Raw genomic sequence first — 27,407 nt, 5'->3', positions numbered from 1 at the left:
GTGGTGTGAAACCCTTAAACCCAGGACTTAAAGAGGCCGTGAGCCAGCAGTGCTTCTGGCAAAGACCAGTCGGCCTCTAATAAACTCTCACAGATAAGAGTTCCACAAGCTCAGTCAAAGCCCGCAAAGCACAAGAGAAACGGGGTCGTCACAGCTAGCCCTCAGAGACCTCCTGAGCAGAAGCCCACCGTGGAGGTCAGATACTGGAATCAGATATGGAATAGAAAACAGGCTCAGTGTGCTTACCGAATTGAACGTAGTAATAAAGAGCAGGAAATTATTTTTTAAAAAAAATTTAAAAAGCAGAACTAGAAAATTTAACAGACATTAAAACTCAGGGTAAGGGTTTAACAGCAGACTTAAAGCAAGTGAAGACAGAACTAGTGGTTGGAAGATATATTTGAATAAATTATTTAGAATCCAATGCTGAGAGGCAAAACGTTGAGGCAATGTCTGTAAGAAAAGAAAATGGCCAAGAATTTCCAGAGCTGATCAAAGAGGCCAATCCACACACCTATAAAACAAATACCAAGTAGGATTAAAGATAAAAATTAACACCTAGCACATTATATGAAACTACAGAAAATCAACAATGCCAAGACAAGAATATTAACAAGGTCAAGACAAAACTGTAAAAACAGAGATAAAAGATAACCTTCAAAGAAATGGCTATCAGTGGACTTCTCAACAGCTACAATGAAAGCCAGAATGTAGAGAAGTAACTCCATTGTTTTAGAGAAAAATACTGTCATCCTAAAATTATATTAGTCATATTTTTCAAGAACAAAGATAAATTTTTTTCAGACAGACAAAACTAAGAGTTAGCTACCCAGCGTCTTTCACCAAAAGAAATTTTAAAAGATGTACTTTAGGCAAAAGAAAATTGAGATGATCTAAGAGTCAAGAAGAAATAATGAACAAAAAAGTGGGAATGTGGGAATCTAGCATCACTACAGACAACAGGGACCAGCCTCAGAAAGACAACGTGTAGTGAAAAGCAGGTGCACAGGAATGAACAGGGGTGATTCCACTCATACCGCTTGGAGATACAAGTGTACGTGTAAAACCGCGGCAAAAAGCCAGGTGTGATCGCCACAAACGGGCACCCTGAGAGGGGGGTTAAGATGAGCTGGGAAGAGGGGCACACACAGGTAACGGCAGTGCTAGCGGTCAAGCTTCATGGTTCGTGCTCACATGTACTTACATGAACACTCAGTCATTCCTTGGACTTTCCATGCATCTTATAAATATCCTTCGTATCTACTTGAATAGTTCATAAAAATAAATTTTTAAAAACCCTACACCCTTCAGAGGTGGCAAGAGTCAAAAGGAAATGAGATGTCCAAATACAGACCATTCTATACCATAATTCAGCATATATCCATAGGTGTACTGACATTTTCTAAATTTAAGAAGAGAAAAAAGGCAGGCCACTGGAGAACGATGCTTAATTATATGCAACTGTTTATTTAAAATAATTTTCCAAGTTTTCCCATAAATTAACAGGTTTTGCTTCACTTTTGTCCTCTCAAACAGCTAGAAACCAACACTTACACATTCTGTATTTTAACTACTATGTATGCTATTTTAATGACATTTTTCTTTATTAGTACTAGAACCAGATATATCGACCAATAAGCAGTACAGATTTAAATGCTGTTCCTGGCAGTTATGGTGTTGCTGGCAGTTTCTCGGGCTTTATCAGATTCTGGATGCTATTTCAAGCCATCTCCAAGCAGCAATCTGACTGAGGGGGGGGGAGTCGTCGTGCTCCCTCCCTAGGCCTACTTTCTCGCCGCAAAAACAAATAATTACCCCACTGTAAAATCCCATGAATACTCTGATCATTTTCAATTACTTCAACTTTATTTGCTACCTCTCCACCTATAAAGCATAATTATCCACACTCAAATATAACATGATTCATTAAAAAATAAACACCCAAAATATTCTTAATCATTCTAATATATTCCCATTAATAGATAAAAGGGCTTTTGCTTAAAATTTCATTTTTTATTTCTACTTCTTTATTTAAAGTCAATAGTAAAGTCACAACTGTGAAATAAATGCATTTAAAAACACAAAAGATACATTTCAATGACAAAAAATAGGCAATGATTATGAAAACCTACTGTACATTTTGCCAAAGCCAACAGAATGAAAGCTGATGTGAAAAACTCCATCTTCAAATATATCCTTAACAAAAACGTCCCTCATGAATAGTTAACACCATGATTTAAGAAAACGTTGTGTTTACGTATCTGAACACTTGCCCCAAAAACAACAAACTGGTGGGGGGGCGGCGAGATAAAAATAAGTTTAACTCAAAATTAAACTTCTAAAATGGACACTGATTTCAAAATAAAATGAACATTTCTAACATGATAATTGTATGAAACTATTTTTTTTTCCTTGATAGAAATGAATGGGGCATTTCTTAACAATAACAGCTTAGTAATCACCTAAGAAAAATTGTGGAGACACCCCCAACGCCCAAGCCCAGTCCATGGTAAAAAACAAACAGCTTCCACGAAATTATCTTTCACATTACTAAAATATCCTGATTTACCTGGGATAGTTCACGCTTAGAATATTTCAAACAGTTGTTTTTAGATGTGTGGAATTACCAGAGCTGAGATTTTTTTAAACCATTCATCTAACGGTTGAATCTTTGCAGAGACATAATAATCCTTCCACTACACATTGAGTGCGTTTCCTCAAGCATACTTGTTCAACAGTTGTTAACAGTGATGCTGGTGGTGGTAAGTGATACTCTCAAATTTTTCCTTTTAAAAAATATATAATCCATGGAACACTAAATAGTAAATATGCTACGCTGTATACTTTCTTAAACAAGGAATGACTCTTCAGGCCCTAGTAGGAAGAAAAGAAACACACTAATAATGGCATTTACCACCTGTTTCACTACTGACATTCAAATAATGAATACAGTAGTATGTGATATTAAGCAAAAAAATGAAAATCACTGTTACTTTACCACAAGAAACAAGAACAAAATAAAAACATGGGAAGAAATTAAATGAGCCCAATGTAGATCCCAAAGATTACACAATGATTCCGAAGTTTCAAAGAAAAGGTCACCTACATATAATTTCTGTGAATACTTTCTATGCTACAAAGATGAATTTCAAAGCAAATGCAGGCTGGCGCAGCCCTACTTGTCAAGGATGAACCTGCCAATGAACCAGGAGTTCCCTTTGCTAAAGTGCACCCGTGACCAGCCCGCTCAGGCCGATTCACCGATGAGCCACCCACAGTCGCGTAGGACAACGGACTCTCTTAAAGCAAATACTTTATACGGTGGGCTACAGGGAAAACCGTCCTAAATATACTGTCTTCTAAAACTTCAAAGTAAGATAACCTGATCATTGTTAAATACTGAAAATGTAAAGGGTCCACACAAACTAACAGTTGTATTAAGTATATACGTTTTACTTCAATATTCACTTGACGTGCTCCTAAAATCTCTATGAGAGAAGATGTTTTCCCCATGTCTTTTGGCAACAGATTCAAGAGCAAGAGAGCAGTGCTGTTGAACTCCCTGAAAGGAGGCTTTTTAAAGCTACGTTACTCCGTATCTGCATCGTTATTGCACTCATACATTGCCCGGAACAGACCTACAGCAACTCAGCAATAGTGACTGCAACACACAAAGCTTCTGATTTCCTTGTTAGATAAAGGTTTCATGGAGGAAATGCAAATGGCTGCAATTCGAATCAGACTACATATGCTTCACGATTATTTCACCTTATGGAAAATCAAATCTAACCCTCACCACTACTAGTCTGTAAGGAACCAGACGAGGATCTGAAGGACCCAGTCTCGACTACTGTTACATTCCACTCTTGAAGCTGCTCCGAGTTAAACAGCAATTTTTCCAAGATTTAAAGAAAAATATATTTTATAAAAGGGATTCTTTTTAATCACAGAATACATCATTTTTATTACTAAGACAGAAACAAGTTATACTTTTTCCACTAAAAAGTCACTGTGATGAAAGAAAGAATTCTCTTTTAACCTCTAACAAATGCTACATTTTCAAGACTAAAGGAATTATCAGTAGGCATTCTTTCTTCTTGCTCTAAGTTATTTTTCCCGAAAATACGTCAAGTAAGCTTTCAGAGACTCGGGCAGGGGGAGCCTCATGATCTTCTCCCGCAGCAGGTTCTGGGGCGGCTCCTCCAGCTTCTGGGTTTCGCCGCGCTCTCTCTCCTCCCCCTCTTCATCTTCCTCCATCTTCTCATCCTCCTCACTGTCTAGAGGCTGAGGAATGAGCTGATTCCCCACAAAGACGTAAGTGTTAATCCTCTGCTTGACCCTCTTCCTCTTCCTTTTGGGCGGAGCCCTCTGAGAAATCCCCTTGGCCTGCATCTCATCATTTATGAAATTTCTAAGTGTGCGTCGAATGTAAATACGAGCCAAGTCCTGCAGATTCCTGACAGCACAGGGGGCTAAAAACACACGAAAAACATAAAAAGTAAAACGTTATATACACTGTTCACTTCTTAGTGAATGTTAGAAGACAGAGACATAAAAAACTGTGACTTGCATCTGACACAGATTTTAGGAAGGGCGCTTACTATGTGCCAGACCACCGCGGTACCGAGGGCGGCGGACGGCACCGGGGTCTGTGTGTATAGACGTGTGCGCGTCCCCAGGTATGAGCATAAACCCTCTCGGGAAGGATAAATAACTTACAACAGCTGGAGCACATGTGAATCAAGTAGTGAGGGGACAAGAATAGAAGAGATTTTACCCTACACATTCTCTGTACTTTCTGATGTCGAAAAGCATGTGAAGGACCTATTTAAAAACCTCAAATGAAGGCACTGTTTGAACAGCTGCCTCGGTCTGAGCTCTAAACTATTACACGCATGCACACACAGTTTCCATCTTTCTGTAAATCAACAGGCAGAACTGGTTCAGAGGGAAAGGGCCACCAGAAATCATGCCGCAACACTTCAACAGCCCCCAAACACCACAGATCTAAGTTACTGACGCTCGCTTCTATCAAGTGCACAGGCAGAGTCGGAACAGGCCCTGTCTGCTTCACTCCCGTCCCCCGCCGAAGCGCAGATGTTAAGACCTAGAGCCACACGCCCCTCCTGGTGGCCTCCTCCAGTGCTTTGCACCCAGACAGAGAAAATTCTCAGGTCCCCACCTGAAATTCGTTTTTCCTAGTTTCCACCCCTGTGGGAATAAAACCCTTATCAAGGATTCTTCTCAAATACCTAGCAAAGCACAGCCCTCCTCAGTTCAACAGCACGAGAAAGCCTTCATCACTTTTCCCCTTACTTTTAGTGCTTTTTCTTAGCTACCTCCTTCCAAACCTTCCTGTTATCGTGTCAGTTACCCAAATGTGTATGTGGTCGGTCTTTGCCCTCACCTGTGAGCTCTTGCGGGTGGGAGGTAGGAAGGAGGCCTGGGGCCCTTCCTCATCCTCCCCCATAGGGCCTGCAGGTATACATCCTGTCCCGTGAGCTCCCCTCCTGCCCGAGTGCCCGGGGCTCTGCCCAGTCACAAGCTGGGCACAGCCTGCAGCGGGAGATGTGGTTTTTCATACAACTCCAGGCAGGAGGCACTTTAGACCAATTCGAAGATCCCTTAGCACATACTTCCTGGCCTGCTACAAAACCTTGTCTTCAGACTCTCTACTGAAACCCAAACTGGAAAGGAATTCGAAGAGCCGTGTCGGGCAGGTTCAGCTGGACCGTCTATCCTGCCATCTGCACCTGCCCCCAACCATGCGGGGAAACTGGAACAACCTGTAACGACTCTGCCAGCAGCCAGCTGTGTGAGCACGCAACAGACTGAAACTAAGAGAGCCCCTGCTCTTACAGAGCGTATACGTCTGGGGAGCGGCAGATAAACAAGTACGGAACCAACCACCAACGACGTAGCAAGTAACGTGGGGGCGAGGCTGCTCCCGGCTGGGTGGCCCTTGTGGTCTCCGCGAGGAAGTCACGACTGCGCTTGCATCCACGTGGCAGGAGGAGGCCAGCCCGCGAGCGCCCTGGGCGGCGGCAGGTGGGCAGGCAGCGCGGGGGAAGCGTGGAGCAGGAGGGCGCGGGGCGGGGCCTCGTCGTGGTCTGCAAGGCCACGCCATCAGCAACCGCAGGGCTCTAAGGAGGCAGGGTCCTAACGGATGACGAGGACGGCCCGGCCCCTCTGTGGGGTGGCGGCTGGCAGGGGAAGGAGCGGGGGGCCGCCGGACGTGCCGGGGCCTGCGTGAGGGGGGACCACGCTGGGGCGGAGAAGGGGGACAAGGCTGCGCTCTGCTCTGAAGACAGGACGGACGGGGACGGGACGCGGAGAGGCTCTGGCCCCAGCGGCCAGGCGGATGCTAACGCTGGTTACCGACGTGACAGAGAAAGAACAGCTCGGGGAGGAGAAGACAAAGGTTTGCTTTGCTCGTGCTGCGTGTCCTAAATGGAGGCCCGGGCGCTCCCGCCACCCCGTGCACCTTTCAACGTGGCAGCGCGTCAGCGCCGGGCGAGGCAAGCGGGGAGGGGCCGGCAAGGTGCTCGGGGCCCCAGAGGCCACGCCACGTGCCGGCCCTTCGCAGCCGCGGCAGTCCCGCCAGCGCCGGGCTCAGGGCAGGGCCAGGACGTCAGCCCCAAAGGCCAGGACGGCCCCCACGGGGGGCGCCGGCGGGAGGGAGGCCGGAGGTCAGGGGCCCACTGCAGGAAGCGGGGAAGAGAACCACCGGGGAAGAGCTTCAGAAGCTGCGAAGAAGAGAAGGAATAACGTAGTCCCTGTGGGTGCGACCCACCCGCACCCCGGGCGCTCTCCCAGCACCTTCACCGTCCTCCCCCCCTCGCCCCCTCCCCACCGGCACTGCCGGCTGCTCCAGCTACACGACAGGATCACCAGGACGACTGCCAGGGCAGCCCGACTTCAAAGGCACCAACCGGACCCGGAGTGCAGAAGGATTCAGACCCAAAGGCACCAACCGGACCCGGAGTGCAGAAGGATTCAGACCCGGCTTCAGTCGCTCCTAACACTCACAGGTCCTAAAGCAGCACCCACAAGAGCCTCATTCAAACGTTTTTCTGATAATAGGAAAACTTTCAGACGATTCTCAGCCCTCCTTCTTCAAAACTCCCAGCATTTCCTGTACTCCAACCCTCCTTGTTCCTAATGCTGGCAGTCACGAGAAGGATCCAATACAGCAGGCAACGCGGGTCCTGACTGCTGTAAAACTTCACTGTGAATTGACGCTTTCAGGCCAGAACTACAGTGAAGGTTATCTCTAACACACACACACGTCAGCTCTATTTGTTTCCCAAAAGGTGGTCTCTATGTAGATTTTATAGGAACCTAGCAGTCAGCACTTTCACTTTTATTTGTTAAGTAAGACTGAAAAGGGCACTGGATTTAGGTCAAACCCCATTTTTAACCTACAAAACCGCAACTTCGTATGGCTCAGCGTGGTGCAGTTCCACAGTTCATGAAATCTCCTGACCTCTGTGAGGCTGAGATTTGTTAAGAAGGAATGTACATCTGGCTTCCCTTCCTGACACAGAGCTCCTAAAGCACGTGGAATGTCCTAAGCGATGAGAGCGTCCAAGTGAAAAGCAGTACCTTTCAGTGCTCACAAGAAGCTCCTTTCAACCACACGTGAGTTGATGTTACGGGGGTGACTTTCAGTAAGCCCTTCAAGGTGCTAGGCTGGCTGTCGGGGCCACCAACCATGGGATTAGAGAACTGGAACTTTCAGGCTACCCCTCCAGAGACGGGAAAGGGGCTAGAGGTTGAGTTAATCACCGAGAGTCGATGATTTAATCAGTCGAACCTCCATAGAAGCCCCTAACGGAAAGGGCTCAGAGAGCTTCTGGGCTGGTGAACAGCTGGAGGTGCTGGCAGGGGGGAGCGCGCAGAGAGGGCGTGGAGGTCCGCACCCTGCCCACACACCTCGCCCTGGGCATCACTCCCATCCGGCTGTTCCCCAGTTAATCTAATGAGTAATCTGTTCTCCTGCATTCTGGGAGCCGCTCCAGCAAATTATCGAACTCGAGGAGGGGTCATGGGAGCCTGATTCATAAGCAGCTTGTGAGAAGCTGGAGGAGGACAGAGCCTGTAGCCTGCGGGGTCTGCGCTAGCACCGGCGAGCGCCAGAACTGCGCCAGACCGCAGTACAGCTCCTTAGGTGTCCGCAGAGGACTGCAGGATTGCTCAGGGAGGAGAACCCAGGGGTCCGGATGACAGGAGGATTCGGTAGGTGGTGTATAAAGGAAACAGAGTTTTCCTTTAGTTGGTGTAGAGTTTTTCCTTCACCCCTTCTAAAGGGCCTGCCGTGAAATTTATTTTTAGAATGTCTTATACATTCTAGAAGAATGTATAAGACATTCTAGAAAGAAAGAAAAAGAAATATGACTTTAAGTTGAATAAAAATTTATGATGAACCTGAGGAAAAGTTGTAAATACATTTTAGTAACTGTTTATATGAGCAATTTCATAGCTACAAAATACATTTGGCAAAGGATTTGCACGTGTATTTTTTAGTTTTTTTGTGCTAACATTCCTTCATGTTTTTATTCCCTATCATTAATGAAATAATGTTCTCTACACAGAAACCTATTTTAACTTATTTTAACAGAAAAGCAAACGTGTTCTTATTCTCCACACATCCTATTCCATTTCAATTCCTAGCTACCTGGTCCCCAAGTCCACCTCTCCACTGGTAAGAACTTGAGCAGGGGAAACGGGTGTAATTTACTGACCTTCCCAAAATCCCAACACTATTCTTTACTAAGCCATTATTACCTGCTAAGCACTTTATAAACACTACTTTATTTAATTCTCAAAACCACCCCAGGGCTTCCCTGGTGGCGCAGTGGTTAAGAATCCGCCTGCCAATGCAGGGGACATGGGTTCAAGCCCTGGTCTGGAAGATCCCACATGCTGCGGAGCAACTAAGCCCGTGCCTGCAACTACTGAGCCTGTGCTCCAGAGCCCACGAGCCACAACTACTAAGGCCACATGCTACAACTACTGAAGCCCACACACCTAGAGCCCGTGCTCTGCAACAAAGAAGCCACCGCCATGAGAAGCCCGCACACCGCACGGAAGAGTAGCCCCTGCTCACCGCAACTAGAGAAAGCCCGTGCGCAGCAACAAAGACCCAACACAGCCAAAAGTAAATAAATTAAATAAATAAATAAATAAATAAATAAATAAACCACCCCCAAACGCCACAAAACCACATGGGTTGCAAGAGGGTAAAATAACCCTGAAAATAAAATGAAATCTCTCCCAGGTTCCTATGAAATAAATTCATTTAAAAAGCAGATTAAACCAAGAAGTCTACTATGGTAAAGTTCTAAAGCTCATTTTTGGCAAAGAACCTTACTTATTGGTTTCCAAAGCCATGATTCACGCTGGGCCAACCACCGCCGCGCTCACCGTTCTTCCTCGGGGTCTCAGCAGCCCTCAGGGCGCTCCGCCCTCCCGCCTCCTCCAAAGCCTGGTTTCGCACAGCACACGCTGCTGTCCTCCCCCTTCTCGGCCCTGCCTCTGCTCGCGGCCCAGCTCCGATCTGCTGGGTCACAGGCCCGGGCCCAGCGCCTCCCCCAGGCTCCTCACCCGTCCTCATGGCGCGCGCGCAGCAGGGTGACACCCGCGTGCCCACCTAACAGGAAACTCAAGCACAGCCAAAATAAAAGTCTCTGATCTTCCTACACCGATTTCCAAGCTATTCACCCTCAGTCCTCAACAGCAGTAAATGGTACCATCACTCAGTGAGGGGCTCAGGGTAACACTTTAGAGCCCTCTTTTTCCTCCACCATTTTCCTACCTTCAAACAACTCCACCCCCATCAACACTGACTCTCTCCTTGAGGACAAGGAAAGTCTCCATCAGCTATCCTCTGCAGCCCAGCCGAGGCGCTTCAGCGACCCTGAAAGTTATTGCTGGTCTTGGAACGAGCAAGCTCTTTTCAGCCTAAAGAAAGGCTTCTGTGTTTGCTGTCCCTCTGTATGGAAAATGATGCCAACAAATTTACCATAATTAATAAATTCACAACTGTAAGCAATAAATTCATCTTTTCGTTTGACCTGCCCCTTCTTTTCATGCCTCCGTGAAGGCAGCTAACAGGGTCTGGTGCAAGGTAGGCGCTTTATCCAAAAAAAACAACAAAAAAACAAATAAATCCATGGAATATATTACTGCATTATTTACTTAACTCTTCATAATTAACACAGCCCATTAATCCCAAGCACAGCTGTTGAACAACATAAGCCACAGTCCAGTCAGAAAGGACCAGCGGTTACTTACGGAGGCCCACAGAATCTGGTTTGCCATTGTCATTCTTGCTCGGCTGCACAAGTGGGGCAAATGACACAGCAAGGATGTTTTTACTTTCCCAAGTGTTCTGTCCAGTTCGCATAATTTGTGTTAACTATTTAGAGGGAGAAAAGGAATAGAACGGCTTAATCTTGGAAGTGTGATCACCTTACAGTCACAATTTAGTTTTAACAGAGTAACAGCAGTGATTGCTATATAATCACTTGTATCTGAATGCAACCAAATTACTTTCGTTTAAATATTTACCATAAAATGATACAGGAGGAATCACAAATACTTGCTGTTCAAGACAGACACTTGAGTGCAAACGGCATGACTCCGCTGGTTGTATCTGGGGTCTGAGGGCTTCTAGGGGTACTCTTCCAACCCACACCTGCCACTGGCCCCCAGAACACGTGTCTCACACAGCTTCAGTTGTTTGGTTAAAGTGTTGTATTAGTAAAAACACGTTTGCATTACTGTACCAACGAATCAACTTCATGATCTTCCATGGTGGTTATAAAATACAGATTCTAATTCTAATCCCAACTTGACATTTCATAGATAAATGTAATTAGTCACAAGGGGATTAGAAGTTTTACCCACTCAGCAAATACCCACCATCAGTTCTTGAGAAAAAATATGAGCTCAGTACATGACTGAAGGAAGATGAATTAGTATCTTCAATTTACATTATAGAAATCAGCCTATTATATTTTACATTAGTACAATAGTATATAATAAATATTCAATAAAATACCAATGGGAAACCATATTTTAAATGTTTAAAAACGTCTCTTTAAAGGAAAACAGAAAAAGACGATTAATCTGGGAGTCTCAACTCCGGAAGCATTCAGGTAACAACATTTTTCCAAGAATGTGTTTTAATGAATGCTTTATATTCTGTCTTTTTAATAACTGACAAACACAGTACGTGGTGATGGTAAAATCCTCTGACCCGCAAATCACATGTGCGAACTTAGGGGACCCTCAGATATACAAACTCCAAAACGACTACACTACGTCCCAGTCATCTTGGACAATCTTATCTTTTACTTACAAACCACAAGGTGTTTTAAACATCTCAGATGTATGTTAATATGAATATAAAAGATATTTTTTGAAATGTATATTTATAAAATTTCAAAGTAAAAGAGCCACCCATTTTCTGAATAAATTAGTATTTCATACACTTATCATACCTAATAATTCCAAACCAAAGGCAGACAGTAGGTGAAAAATACTTTCAAATGCGTCTACGTATACTAAAAGAAGATCCAAAAATTTACTCGTGTCTGGAATGGAGTTAAAGCAGTTCAAACCAAACCCCAAACAGGATTTCCTTTTCGCATGTTCAGCTAGAAGCAGTTACCACATTCAGCGGCACCCCCTCCCCTCATCCCGGCGAGGACGCCGAAGGCGGAGCTGCAAGGCAAACACCAGGCGGGCGCGGCTCGGCGCGGCTCTCCTAACCCTGGTTGACGGGTCTTTTCCGCACCTGCCTTGGTTAATAGTCAAGAGCCCGTTTCAGTGTTTTCCTCTAGAGACAGATCTGGGAAGAGTATTTGTTTCTTCCTTAAGACTTACAGGGTACCTTTCACTGAGGCGACACTGCCCGTCTTACACTAAGTGCGTTTCCCACGTCTAGCGAGAGGACGGCGGCGGCTACCTGGTCTTCTATAGGCATCACGAGGATGCCCCCGACCTTCAGCAGGATCTTCATGTAGTGCTCATGGTCCTTCTGCACTCCAGCCCCACAGTAGACCCGATCATACTGATGGCTGTCGGACGCTATCTGCAGACAATTACCAACCACAAATGCAGGTTCACAGAACTCGAATCTATACGGGAAACAGACAGTATTTTAGCTCATTAAGCAAAAGCTCAGATCTAAACAAATTAACATAGTCCAGCTTCTTGAAACAGTGAAGTTACCAAATTAATGGTAAGGATAAAATATTATAAAATTTGATTGAAATATCAGATTTATGAAGTTTAACACTGATCAAATATTGTTTTATTATCAGTGAGGCAGTGTACATTTTTTCAAAACATTAACCTTTTTTTTTGCCACACTGAAACCTTACTTAAGGCTTAAAAGGTGAATATAGTGAAAAGCCATCACAACACCAATCTTGTGATGCCCACAAAGGACGTACAATAAGGATGAGAATCCCAAGGGTCCAACAAAAGAGAAAAGGCTTCACTCCCCCCGCTCCTTCCAAAAGAAGCTGGGGGCCAGTGGACATGGAAGGGCTTGTGCACTCTCCATTGCAGGCTTCTTGCTGCGGTTAACGGCGGCAAAGCTGGTCAGGAAAAGACACCGGTGCCCTGACCCTATGCTCTTGCAACCACTAAAGAGTAGGGAGATTTTCCTAACACATTTTGGCAGAACTATGTTACAGGGTTGGAGAAGAGAACAGAATGAAGTGTTTTTTGGCCCCCGTGATCTCCCTACACAACAAAAGAAGAGAGATGGATGGTTTCAAAGCAAAGGCATCTTATCCAGGCCGCCTGTTCCTGATTACGGTGTTGATTCATTGTATACAGAGTTACGCTTTTACAAACTATCCTATTTAGACTTCTACTTTATTCCTTAAGTTCTGGCAAATCTGAAAACAGTCTCTAAAATACATAATTAAAAGCCTAATGCACTAATAAAACACGTACGGTAATTTTTTTCAATTAGTTCATGAAATAGCCTTTCACTTTTAAGCTGATGGATGTTAAGTTGACCACACAGCAAAATCAGGCTATCGTTTGAGGATGAAATAATTTACATTAAAAGTTTCGGCCTGCAGTGAAAAACGACTGTGAATCATAATCATATTTATTTTGTAGAACGTATCCTGTCCTTTGGTAATTAACAGACTTATTACGCAGTCAGTTCCCATTAGAAGTCACTGAAGTACAGACACACTCTGGTCATCGATATTTAAAGGCGACTTCCGCAGCATGACGCCGTCCTCGACTTCCCGTCCGCTTGGTGGAGGGGCTGGGGGCGCGAGGGGCGGTGTCGAGCCTGCGGCCTCCTCGCCACACGGGGCGCCACACGGGCCGGCCCGCGCCGCCGCTCCTTCTGCGCACCTGCGCCCCGGTGCTCACGCTTCCTGGCTCTCCCCTCCCTCCAGCGCTTCCCGCACGGCCGCTCAGCACAGGTCCGCGCCCCTTAGAGGGCCATGTGGGGCTCCTTGCGCTTCTACCTGGACGTCCCCCCTTCCAGACTCACTCCCTGGCTCTGCCCCCGACCCCACACACACTGCGCTGCGGCCACAGGTTGAATTACTGGCTTCTCATCGCTTAGAGGAAATATTACGAAGTGTCTCCTGCATCTGTGTCTGTGCTGCTCCTTTGACTGAAAGGCACCCCGCCTCTCTTCTTGATAAACGCCTAGCATCACTTGGAGACACAGTTCAACTATGAGCTACACAACGAAATCTTACCCAACTCCTTAATAGGATCTCATTCTTTCTACTTGCATAATACACACAAAAGTGTAAACTTACCTATGTAATGGACAATGTTTAATTTCTCTCTTACACTCAACACAACCTAGGACTGTCTAAAATATGGCTTTCAAATAACTAAATAATGTGGATCACGTGGTTTAATCATCCCACCAAACTCACAGTAAGCATCCTTTAAGAAGAAAAACGACCAGTATTTTCAATCTAAAAATCTTCATTCTTATAAAAATTCATTTTAAATAACTTAATTTTATAATAACTTAAGCCAGTCTTAAAATTTTCAGGATGAACGTGAGCAGGGAATTCAAATTTAAAAATCAGAATTATTAAACCTCTTTTACCGTTAAGTCTGTTAAATCAACTTAAAAATATGCTTATAGTTTAAAAGTTTCCTACTAGTTAAAAACACATGATCGCTCACAGAACTATTATCTAGGAAAACACCATTACAAGTGAACAACCTACGGTGAAAACCACTTCTCACATTCGTGACATTTTTCTATACTCTCATCCCAGCAAAATGAATTAGAATTTAGTGTCTGATTCTAAAATCAAATGTGTGACTCTGGCCAAGTGGCCTGACACTAGTGATTAGGACAATTCATTCCAAATACTGTTTGTGGAGCACCAGTTGTGTGTCAAGACTGGAAATACAATGGGAAACACTCATGCCTACGTCTAGTGGAAGAGACAACCATCTCAGTAATTAAAGATTAATTTACAAGTGTGATAAATGCTCTAAAGGTATACGACTCCACAAATAAGACTGAGGATGCAAGGAAACGGACAGCCCTGGGGAGTGAGAGAAAGGCTCCCTGAGAAATGGTTAAGCCGTGATCTGAAAGGTGAGACAGGACAATCAAACCACACTATCCGAGAAGGTGGCCACTAGCCACATGTGGATAAGAGCCCCTAAAATGTGGCTCATCCACACTGAGATGCGCTGAAAGGATAAAAATCACACAAGATCTCAAATATTCAGTATGAAAATGTAAAATATCTCAGTATTTCTTTTATATGCATGTGTGTGTATATGTGTGTGTATACATGTGTATGTGTGTGTGTATACTTCAACAGCCGCATAAACTGAAAACACCGAACAACTACCCTTCTAACTTTATCACCTGTAAACAAGAGCTTCAAATATTTTCCTTAACACAAACTTCCCTTTGGAATATTCTCCTGGTTTTCCTGATATCTCTTTGAACACTTCCTCTGAATTTTAATTGTATCTCCATCACCTATTACAGGCCTCAAAAAACATTTACTAAGTAGGTGAAAAACATAAGAAACATAATTGTTTTGTCAGCTGTTTCACCTACCAACTTTGAATGTGAACCCAAACTTGACAAATTAAATATGTTAATCACAAGAACCCCAGGACTAGAAGAGAAACCTGCACAGAAACAGTTACAGAAAAAATATGTGCCCACGGCACCTTCTACATCACTATGATGGTTCTTGTTTTACTAAACTGGATAACTATAAATAACTGTAGCTTCATGTTACAAAATACAGGATGTTTTCCCCAAGTGCCAAAAAAAAAGCAAAACTCAAACAGTAAAAAAAACAAAACAAACCCTTTTGCCTTCAATGAATAAACCAAACCAACTGTCCTCTAACTGAAAGGTACTTTTTAGGGGCCTTTCTGAAGATCTCAAATAAGCCACCTTATTCTAGGAAAGAAAGTCTTTTCCCTTGTAATGCAGATCTGAACAAGTATATCTGCCTCCACTTAGCGAATATTACAAAGAATCATTATAGAGAAAAATTAGACCTCTAAATTTATAAATAATTTCTACTAATGCAAATGGACCATATACCTCTAACAAATGCATATGGGGTCTTTACACTTTCATTTTACATACCAAATTAATTTTCTTTACCAGCATACTCAAATTTTAAAGTTTAACTGAACTTGAGACAACATTCCAAAAAGAGTAGAAGGATTGGACTATTTCTAGACACAAAATAGTAAAGCTTCAAGGACATATCAGGTAGAAAGGTGAATATTTTTAAATATAGGCACGAAAACACCTAGAACATAGTAATTTACTAGTTATAAGAAACATGTCTAGCAGAGACAGTGTTCCGTCTGGGTACTATTTATTACACTTACAGCTATGGCTTCACCTTCTCCACCAATAATTCACGAATCCTTCACGTTAGCAAAGAAAAGAAAACAACTCTCAAACTGCCTGTACTTATAACATTTTTTTAAATACACAAATGGGTTATAGATTATCTTTCCTAATAAAGGATTCAGAGATGAGCTTTAGTATTTCTGACTAGGTAGAGGTGAGGATCTTACTTAGACATTTTGTATTCTGATACTGAAATTATGGCTCATTTTTAAAATGGCATCTCATATAAGTAAATTCATACAAATCCTACTGCTAATAATATTTTTTCAAAAGTCTATGATTAAAATTTTTCAGGCAAATGTTTACGGATGTGCTCATATACGTATGAAGAACAAATGACTGATGTGAGGCATGGGTGACAGCTACCGAGTGGCTAGAGTCAATTACAACTGCTATTAATTCTTCCAGCGTAAAGAAGACAATAAAGACAACAGTTTCCTCCTTCAGCTTTAACTGGATTCTGAAAGCTGCATCTTCCCTAAGTTCCCACAAACCTCTATAGGCAAAGGACATATTTTTTTTTTTCCCAAAGGACATATTTTGTAACAAAAATACCATTCTGTATAATCTGGAAGACTGTAGTAATAAACTTACCAGAAGTTTTCACTTTATTATAAAATAGTGCTACATTATTTATAGATTTATACATAAAATCTAGGTTTAAAAATAGTGAAAGAGAAAATCCAAATTCCACCTTTTCACATCAACCACACACAAAATGGAACCTGAGAAGGGAAAAAAAAAAACACAGCAAAACAAAAATAAACAAACAAAAAAAAGAAAGACAAGAGACCTACCAAAAGGAGACTTCCTATGTGGTTATCATTTTAATCCTAAAAGTATGGTTCTTGTGTTCTCTTCCAGTTTTCATACTTGATTTAGGGGAGCTCATTAAAATTTTATGTCTGTTAGTAACATGAAAAGTAGCAATCATTTTTATCCTTTGAAGAAAATTTCCAAAACAAAATTTCCCAGATACAGATATCTTATACTCCTATATCACACCAAATTATACTTGCTAACAATGTAAGTTACCTGTATATTTAAAAAAAAGTTAAACAGTTCTAAAATGTAATAACTACAAATTCATCCACTTTAGACTTATATTTATTGATTTAAATCTGAAAATCTAATGGCTTTTTAGACTCTTACGTCAAGAGGGAAAATTATTTGACATGCCCTTACTAAAATAAAACGTGCACAGAAAATCATTTGTGGGAAAAGAGACAGCACAGATGGCTTGGTTTACGACATGAGCGCGTGGCCAAACTAGCACCCGGATTCCCATCACTTACCTCAGCAGTGCCTTTCTTTACAGGTGCATGCTGGATTATCTTCATCTCAAGACGGACAGACGATTGCATTCACAGCAGGGACCTTGCCAACTTGCCCACATAATTCTTTTGATAAGCTGCTAGGAGACCAAGGTGACCTAGCCTTGCCCTGCAGCTTCCCTCTTAGACGGATAGTCTAGGTCTAGGGGCTGACTGAGAGTAGAAAAAACAACATTCCCCTTCAATACACCGCTGGAGTGGGAGCTGACAGTTTGCACACCTAGTTTATCATGTGCCGTAGGATGCTGTCATTGAAATTTCAGACTATTATTCCCATGGAATAAAGGACTTCAAGGACAAAGGAAAGAATCCTATCTTGTTCTCATACCTCGTCCAAAACAACCTGCCAAATGAATCACAGACACTTCTTTTTCTTAAAACACTTTGTCATAATATACATTTTGAACTCTAACAGCTAGGACTACTTCATTAAAACAGAACTTCACAACCTTCCACTGGGAAGAAAACCCAAGGAAACGTTCATCTCTTGATCTCCAAGTACAGTTATACCATTCAAAAACTCGTACAACCAAGGATTAAGCTACTGAATTTCAAAAAATTTAAAAAAACAAAGACTTTACCTTTTCAAGTGGTTTCCCTTCCAACTGTACCAAACTCATTTCAGAATAATTCAAGCATTATTTCAAGCACAGTGTTAAGAGTAAATACCCAGATTTCTCATTGAATAGAGCTTCAGGAGACTCCACAGGACCAAAAACAATCTCTAAACATCTTATAGGGAATGTGACAGGTACATCGTGTAAAAGTGAGCCTTCATGTATTTCAACGATAACTTCTTATAAAGTAACTTGGGATAAAAACTATTTTATTTCTGTCAAACAGTATGTTATTCCCAGAATAATTTCTTCTCCTAAAATGTGTTAGAAGCCATCAAACTTTCCCCCATGCCATTTCTAACCGATGTTAAAATACATAACTGGTAGCCCTGATGACTATTTTTAAGCATTTTTCTGTCCCACCATTTGAATGTTTGTCATGATTAAAAACTGTGTTTACAACCTATAATATCTCTCATAAAACTACCATCTGAACGTTATGAATATACCAAAGTGTTCAAGTATCCGAGAACTAGTTTGAAATAATGTTGACTATATATCTATAGACAGCAAAACTACTTCAAGTATGCCATAATTCTCTTAAAGATGAAGCAGGACTGCTCTAGTGATAAACTGATAAAATACAGTATCACTTAATTTTTTCCAACGCAAACTGAAATACGTGGAAAAGGAGCCTATAATTAAAAATAAAATTAGGACACTAGACATTGCCACAAATCAATCAAATCTTCTAAAATGCAGACAACTACATTAGCTCTGAAGGTAATTTGAAGTGTGTACCTTGACTGACCCTGAGGGACACACTTCCTCTCCTGCCCATCTCCATCACCCATAACACAGGTAAGTCTCATTAATGAACAGGTAGGTGTGCTTTCTGATAAAAATGCTATAGTGCACGTAACCATGCTAACAGCACTCCCTAAATTCTAATCTGGAAAAAATAAATAAACGATGGAAATAAAAGTGCTGCTTCAACTTTTGTATCTGGGGCCAAGTTGCTAGGCTGTAATTCATTGGCACAGCCTACCCCCGGGAAGAAACACTAGAATAAATCAGTTTTTACATCATCATAGCTAAATCAGAACTAAACAAAAAGACTGGTCTAGCTGAAGTTATGGACTGTCTAACCCTGTTTTCCCATCTGGGAAATGTGGACATCAATATTGCCTCTAGGACTGTGGGTACAGCACTTAGAATGGTACTTGGTACTTAAGGAACAGATAATACACATTACCTGCTCTTATTTTTATCATCTCATTACTGTCTTCAGGACTCACATCATGACTCATTTCTACAACAAACTATGTAGAAACAACAGTCCTCCATTCAAAGAGAATGAAAATCTTCAATTAGTCAGGTTACGCTGCACTCACGTGGCTACTGACAGTAGAGTATTTCCAGAATCAGGTACCGCATCCTTGGAGGGGAGAGGAGACAGGACCTACTGTCTCACAGGGAATGGCACACCCCAAAGCATGCCCTCTAGGGAGCTAAGTCAGCTCCGTGTATACATCGGATACAAACACATAAATGAAGCCGTAAATAAATGCTATACCAATTACCAACTTACTCGCAAAGCACTTACAGGGTAAAGGTTTATAATTCACGCTCCTTTCACTGACTTACTCTTCCAAGTAAACACAGCTGGAGAGATTATTTTGCTTACTCTACGTGCACAAACACTGATTCAGATAATCTGACCTTCCCCAAACTTCTTCTCTCATGAAAGCCAGACACCTAAGGGCCTTTAGAACTTAGGCCCAAAGACTCGTTTATATCAGAGTGGGCTAAAATTAAAACGCCGTGGAGAGTCTGTGTGAAGAGCAGGACAGGAGTCGGCAAACCACGGACAAGAGGCCAAATGCAGCCTGCACTTGTTTTTGTCCGTGAAGTGGTACTAGAACCCCTCGCCCACCCCTCCACAGGGTGTCCCAGGAGGCCTCTGCACTACAGGGGCAGAGCTGAGCAGCTGCAAGAGAGACCACTTGGCCCAGGAAGCCAGATACATTTACTATCTGGTCCTTCATTTGAAAAAGCTTGCCAGTGTTTTAGAGAACCTTTGAAATCAAATGTCAGTTCATTAGGGAATTTCGGTGAATGTGGGTATAGCACAGGCAGAGCAAAGGAATAAACCACACAAGAGAACTCCCCCTTCCCTCCTGTCTCCACGTACAGTAAATTCAGGGTAGCCTCTCCAAATTATTTCATTTGCTGATACAGAAACAAGACATAGAAAGTTTAACAGTATACACATTATACTAAGGATCTTTTTTCTGAAAGAAGAAATGGTACTTTCAAGACTCAGGAACCAAGCTTGCTTCATAAAGCACACACAGAAACATACATCTGTATATTTTTTTAAAAATATGTATCTTACATTATATATTCTAATGTTGAGTAGTTTATTGAATCTTTTCCCACCTACTATGGGAGTTCACTATGATCTCCAATAGATATACATAAGAAAACTTTAAAGATACAGTTTAAATCATAAGTGATATGACAATACTTTCGAAAAAGAAACTGATAAAAAAGATCCAAACCAACAGGATAAATAAGATGGGAAAAGTATTAGGTTTTAGCTTTCTACTGTCTTCGTGTTACACACAATCAAGGATAGCCTGGTACTAAGGAACAATACTAAGTACTAAGGAATACATAAATATCAACTTGTTTTCCTGAGTTACTTTATATTTTATTAATTAAAACATGTATTTTGATGACCCGTACACAATTAAATATAATAAAATTGCTTAGGAACAGAATTTTAAACATCACTTTCCAAAGCAAGTTTTTCAAATTTAAAAATTGAAAATAACTAGGAATATTATCAACAAACGCCAAGAAAAATCAAAGAAATCATCAAAACACAAGTAAGATAGGAAGAAAACTACTACATCTTCATCATTTCTATCACCAAAACCAAATGACGTTAAAGGAGCCCATTAAATGACTCAACTTTGATTACTTAACTTCCGCCCAACTCACGACCTTGTGCAAAACGAAGCATTTCCCAGTATCTACTACCCCTTGTATGTGCAAGATACCTTTATAATCTGAAGTACGTAACCACTATTTCAGGAGTTACTTGAAAACCAGAATAGATAACATTTCCAGAACTGTCTTTTTTTTTTCAGAATAGTTTATTAATATAAGAATCTGTTTTAAAAGTAAGTTGTAACACTTCAGAAACAGCCATATTATAAAGTCTGATTATTTTAACTAAAGTAACAAGACCATTAAAAATTATAAAGAAACATTTAGATCAGTCATATCACCATATTTGATGGTTCACCATTTTATGAATAACAAACCTGTATAACACAGTAACAACAACACTCAAGAAATACAAGCCAAGGACATTTGATCATCTTACGATTACATGAAAACAATTTTAGAAAAATTTTTTAAAATTGAGACACTTAAATATATAAAATCTTCAAACTTATCTGTGTTATAGATGATTTAATAATTAAATTACATCAACACAGAAATACTTCAAAGAATGACATATTTTACTGTTTGCCAGGACCATGCCCACTTGTCAGCAAGAAACTTGACTCCACAGATATTGTAAAGAGGTACTTCGATGATTCAAAGTTCTTCCTTGAGTTTGTTCTGTCTGATTAATGACCCAAAAGTGAATTATCTGTGCCTTTATGTGTTAACACCTGAAATATATTATCTAATATATAGTAGTTCTTAAGACAGACCTTAAACATTTGCTTTTAGTAATATTACTTTCACATTTCCCAAGTTTACTTGTATTCAAAAGGTCTTATGTGTACGTTAAGTTTCAACATCAAAACAAATACTTAGAACAACAGAAATTCAATAAATTCAACAAAGTTCCATAGTTCTAATAACCAATATAAAAAATATCCATGCCCATATCTTAAGCACTTACCATACCACTAATTATAAGACAGACGAAAATGATGAAGACACAAAAGGATACTAACATTGAAACTCAATTTATCAAATAACTTGAACTCAAAACTATTTTATTTGTCAAACAGTATGTTATTCTTGGAAACAGAATATGAACCCACATGGTAAGCATTTGAAAAATGATTCAAAAACATGAAATGTTAACTCTTCAGAAAGACAGAATAAATAAGATACAGAACTGTGTTCAGCAAACTGGTGCAGAAAATTCAAGTGACTTGCTCAGACCCACTGGCTCGATCACAGAACAAAGCCAAAGCCGAGCGAGCTCCCAGCTCCCAGCTCCCAGCTCCCAGCTCCCAGCTCCCAGCTCCCAGCTCCCAGCTCGCAGCTCCCAGCTCCCAGCTCCCAGCTCGCAGCTCCCAGCTCGCAGCTCGCAGCTCCCAGCTCCCAGCTCCCAGCTCGCAGCTCCCAGCTCGCAGCTCGCAGCTCCCAGCTCCCAGCTCGCAGCTCCCAGCTCGCAGCTCCCAGCTCCCAGCTCCCAGCTCCCAGCTCCCAGCTCCCAGCTCGCAGCTCCCAGCTCCCAGCTCCCAGCTCCCAGCTCCCAGCTCCCAGCTCCCAGCTCCCAGCTCCCAGCTCCCAGCTCGCAGCTCGCAGCCCGAGGTCGGTGACACCCAGCCACACTCCCTCCCCGGCCCCTCCCCCTGCACTGCGGACTCTGCGGCACCTCGGTTGGTTTTCTGTTCTTCAACCCACCAAGTGCCACTTGCCAGGGGACACATACCAACTGGCCGTGGCAAAGGGGACTGAAAGAAAAGGGCCAGGGAAGGAAGGGGAGGAGGGGCAGGGAAGGGAGGAGAGAGGGGAAGACGCTCCAGGAGACCCTCAGAGGCCCTCCTGCTTCCTTTTTAGCGCTGACCCCCAGGCCTGAACCCTAGGAAACAGCCCTCAGCTCGGAACCCACCCCCAGCCCAGGCCCCCACTTCCAGGCCAGGCCAGGCCAGGCCAGAGCTGAGTGAGGCCCACTCCCAACAAGCTGGGTTGGAAGCCTGGACCAAAACTGCTATACAGTGAAGGGCCTAGGTTCTAAGCTTGATTCCTAGCCGTTTTAGGCCTTTCTCTCTTTGAAAATATGACTAGTTGAGAGAGATAAATGCCCTCCACATTTTCCAGTTTCACAAGAGTTCACGGACTTCAGCAGAAGCAGCCTTTGCTCCACAGTACTACCACTGCTGAATTTTAGGGACATTACACAACAAACAGACTTCCTCGCCCGCGCAAGGACCAACGACTGTGCAGTATTTCTTCTAAGGGAAAGTAAGAGTTCAAAACAATGGTTCTATAAGCAAATTTCTCAAACACAGACCTCACAGGATACATCAATATAGTTCAATGATAATCTCCTCTGGCTATATTACTAAGTAACTTCATGTTTTTAAGAAAGTCCTCCATATTCTAACAGGTATCACTCTTATGCTACAAATAAAGAGGGCAGACTATTAAATTACTATCCCAAAGGTGTAAACACAGTTCCCAAAATGTATTCTAATGCCAAGCACATCTTTACATTCTATCTTCAGGAAAGGTACTTGTATGATGTTTAATGAATGGAACATTACCCTACTAATAAAGTGACAGTAGCATATAATTAAGACATGAAAGTTATTTGTTTGTAATTTACTATATACGTACACAGAATAAAATTTACAGCACAGTTTTCTCACTTAATTTTTTCTCTCATTTTATACCACACTGATTTTTGCTGCACTCAATTGACAACTCAGGATCAATAAACTAACAGTAGTGAGGAACAGACATGTCACACGTGTCTACTTATCAAGTGCTTTCAAAGCAGAACTATAGATATGAATACTTACTTATCAAAGCTATCACTATTTTTGATGAAGCTCTCCAGTTTTTCCTTGGCATACTCCACCACATCTGAATGAAGCTCAATCCCATGATTTATTCCAAAAGGACCTGCAATTGTAGCAGCAGCATTTATAAAAAATATTAAGAATGTCTTTATAGAGCTCTTTTAATTTCTGCTCATTTATCTATCACAGGAGCATTTAAAGAGGGCTTGAAATATGTATCTGCTAGCCACAGATTTTAAAAGCTATATTGAAATCTATTTACACTGCTTTAAAAAAAAAAATAAGTCACAAAGAGTTCTCTCCAGGGTGTAGCTTATCTGTCAGGACAATACTGCCAAAGAAATAATCATATTTCTATATGAAGTTTAAGTTCATTACCATTATCTTCTCCTTTATCATTTGTTAAAAATTCGGTAATTCTCAAATGTCTGAATCCATGGGCTGACACAGGTATGACAGAAGCTTCGCACAGCACCCCACAACCCAGTGAACGCTACCTTCCTCCAGGGCTGAGACCACACCCTCTGCCTCTGGAGCTCCCACTGTCCAGGGAAGTGGGGCCACCGGGCGGAGCTGGTTCTGCTCTCCTGTTCCCGCACACTTCACACCGCTTACTTGGTATTTCTTTTTGCACACAGCCAAGGATGACTGACAGTCCAGGAACGAGGAACAGGGGAACGATCTAGGGACTGCTCCTTCCCCCACCCTGGTACTGGCCGAGAATGTGACCAACAGGATTCACGTTTCCTAAGGCTACTGTGCCTCGTGCCTGCCCCATAACCCCATGACAGTAACACACTGTTCTGAGCTAGTCATCTCATTCCTCCCAAACTTCTGAGACTGAGCCAATCAGGTTTTCCACTCTACATTTTTGTTATATTTGTCTTACTTTGAGATTGGTCTCTCAGGAAAAAGTGTGTGTGTGTGTTATTTTCCGTATCTGGTATGTATCTTAGGAACTACTTAACTGGATGTGCCCGCTACTGAATGCCATTAAAAATACAACATATACTGGAGTTCTACCGACCTCTAAGAACTTTAAAATAACAAAAAAATCACAGTCCCCAATTAACATTTTTGAATGTACAGGGGGCACATGACAATACCAGTTTGTAATCTAGGAATTACCTAACTATAAAAATTAAACCAAAATGTTCAGATACTATCTTCAAGTCAAAAGCAGATAAACCTACTATATTTCTATTGCATTTGATTAATTTAAAAAAAAAAAAAAAGATTCTGGGGCTTCCCTGGTGGCGCAGTGGTTGAGAATCTGCCTGCTAATGCAGGGGACATGGGTTCAAGCCCTGGTCTGGGAAGATCCCACATGCCGCGGAGCGACTGGGCCCGTGAGCCACAATTGCTGAGCCTGCGCGTCTGGAGCCTGTGCTCCGCAACAAGAAAGGCCGTGATAGTGAGAGAGGCCTGTGCACCGCGATGAAGAGTGGCCCCCACTTGCCGCAACTAGAGAAAGCCCTCGCACAGAAACGAAGACCCAACACAGCCATAAATTTTAAAAATTTTAAAAAATTTTTAAAAATTTTTAAAAACTGATTCTACTTGGAAAATGTATTCAGATAAAAAAAAAAGATTAAATAAAAAGGTACTTACTTGATCCATCAGACCACAACAGTTATAGCATTAACTTCCTTTGAAATGTTTTATACTTTTTTAAATAAGTTATTCTGATCAATGAAATCTTAAATGTTTTGCTTCTCATTTTTTGTTTCCTTACTGTCAAACCGTCAGTCTTCATCTGCTAACTGGAACACCTATCCAATATCTTTTAACATCTCTTGTAATTCCTTAATATCACCAAAGACAAATTGACAAAAACTTGAATTCCCTTTTTTCAAAAAATAAACGAAAATGGCAAAAAAGATTAAACTTAGAGAAGTACACGCAGTAAAGTCACTTTTTAATTTAGTATTGAATCTATTTTGAAAACTTGAATTTCCGTAAGGAAACAAAAAAGGCTAGGAAACACTGAATAAAGTTTTCCTCATTTAAAAAAACTCAAATTACACTACAGTTACTTAACATTATATACATAGTAAGGAAAATATTGCTCTAGGAAATGAATCTCATTTTCCTTCTACCCTTTTAAGGTAATCCACTGAATGTAAAACATGACGGAGACTTTTTTTATTTTCATTAAGAATCTAGTTATACTCATCAACCATCTGGAAAACAAAAGGAGGGCCACATGGATGCGAGGTCAATAAAAAAAAGGTCATTATCGCTGGGGTGGAAGTTTCCAATAGGACTGAACGGATAAGCACTACAATAGAGGCAGCAAGTAAAGAATGTAGAAGTCAAGGCTTCTGTTCAGTATTTCAAACTGCCTTACTAACAGAGGGAGTCTGAACTTGACAGTTCTAAGTCAAAAGGGACTAACTACGTAGGCTGTTTGTCACTTAAGACACCACTGGTCTCATTTTCCTTTTCTTGCTTTCTGCTTATATAATACCGAAAAGCAAAGTGGCACCTTTTGGAAATAAGGTTTAAAGTTTGTTAAGAAAATTTCTTGAGATTGTTTTTCACATCACCTTGACACAAAATAAAGACAATTTCATTAACATACAATGGATTTGTCTGATAGTATCATAAACACACATGTACGATATACTATCATTAATTTCTAGTACAAACACCATTCATGATTTTTTAATGGGTGGAATTGCTTGATTTTAAAATATCATGGAGATATATCTTTAATTATCACTAATAAACTGAACAGTAATTAACATGTTGAAAAAAATAAATTGAAAAGAATGCATTAATAGAAGGCAGAACTTAACTGGCAATGTCACCAGTATCTCATTTATTTAGAATGCGATATACAACTAGAACACATCAAGTATATGATAAAATTGTAGTGTGATGCTCTTTATTACAACTCATTTGACACCTGTACTAAATAGAACGGAAAAATAAAACACAGAAAACTAAAAAAGCATACACAGCTGCTTCTAAGGAAGGGAACTAAGAGGTCTGGGGTGGGAAGGAGACGTTTTCACCATTACACTCTATTGTCTAAAGTGTGTCTTAACACGTGCATGTGTAACTTTTTCGACCAAAAAATAATGAGCTAGTCAAAGAGATTTTTAAAAAAAGTACAAGATTTTCAAATAAATAAGTAATATACAATAATTCTAATAGAAAAGTATAAGCTGTTGCTGGAGAAAACTGAAATGGCATCCAAAAGACGAAAGCTTAAGACTCCCTAACACCATCTCACAGATGAAATGTTAATTTGACTGTGCTGAATAGATGCCAGTGTTATTTTGTATGTGCCAATGTGAAGAGATTTTTCTATGAAATAAGAAAAGCTTAATTTTTGTCATATAAATTCTTAAAAAATCAAAGTACTGACAGTTGACCACTATCTTTAATTGCTAAATACTAAAGAGAAAATAGAAACTTACACAGAAGTCAAAGTTTATTAAGACAAATACAGTTATTAGAAAAACATAGGTATCCTGTATTAGAAATTATTTTTAAGGCTGGCAAAAGTCCATTTATTAAGAGCAATAATATAACAAAATTCCTATATAACAAAAAAATCTAAAGACTGTTTTTCTTTTGTAGTATTTGGACCTAAACCAGCTTACTTCTTAGCTTCCAGTTAGTCAATAATGAGAGCTGGTACATAAAGGTCGCTGATCATTAGGTCTAGGTCTCAAGCGTCTATCAACAGCTCCATTTCTTACCTACTGGGCTGCTGGCCCTGTGTGACGCCCAGCACCCCACGCCCCCTCTGAAGCACGGAGTGTGGCGTGCAGGCCCGGGCGCCGGAGAGCTGCACAGGGCC

At 41.5% G+C, this 27,407-nt stretch overlaps 1 protein-coding gene across 8 annotated transcripts in view; it reads right to left on the bottom strand.

Moving 5' to 3' along the window:
• Positions 1 to 1,447: 1,447 nt before the first annotated feature.
• The window catches only part of PCMTD1 (protein-L-isoaspartate (D-aspartate) O-methyltransferase domain containing 1), a 62,048-nt gene continuing 36,088 nt past the window's right edge, over positions 1,448 to 27,407 (bottom strand). For 7 of the 8 annotated variants that reach the window (XM_059902272.1, XM_059902273.1, XM_059902266.1 and 4 more), the window contains 4 exons: positions 23,594 to 23,696; positions 11,975 to 12,146; positions 10,297 to 10,420; positions 1,448 to 4,472 (listed from right to left, as the gene is read on the bottom strand). In XM_059902272.1, coding sequence (XP_059758255.1) covers positions 4,108 to 4,472; positions 10,297 to 10,420; positions 11,975 to 12,146; positions 23,594 to 23,696 — 764 coding nt within the window. In that variant the 3' untranslated portion in view covers positions 1,448 to 4,107. The remainder of the gene's footprint in view (positions 4,473 to 10,296; positions 10,421 to 11,974; positions 12,147 to 23,593; positions 23,697 to 27,407) is intronic. The other variant, XM_059902274.1, reaches the window with a different exon arrangement.

The sequence above is a fragment of the Balaenoptera ricei genome, chromosome 17, assembly GCF_028023285.1.
Source record: "Balaenoptera ricei isolate mBalRic1 chromosome 17, mBalRic1.hap2, whole genome shotgun sequence".
Taxonomy (NCBI): Eukaryota; Metazoa; Chordata; class Mammalia; order Artiodactyla; family Balaenopteridae; genus Balaenoptera; species Balaenoptera ricei.
This window is presented reverse-complemented; position numbering and strand designations above follow the sequence as displayed.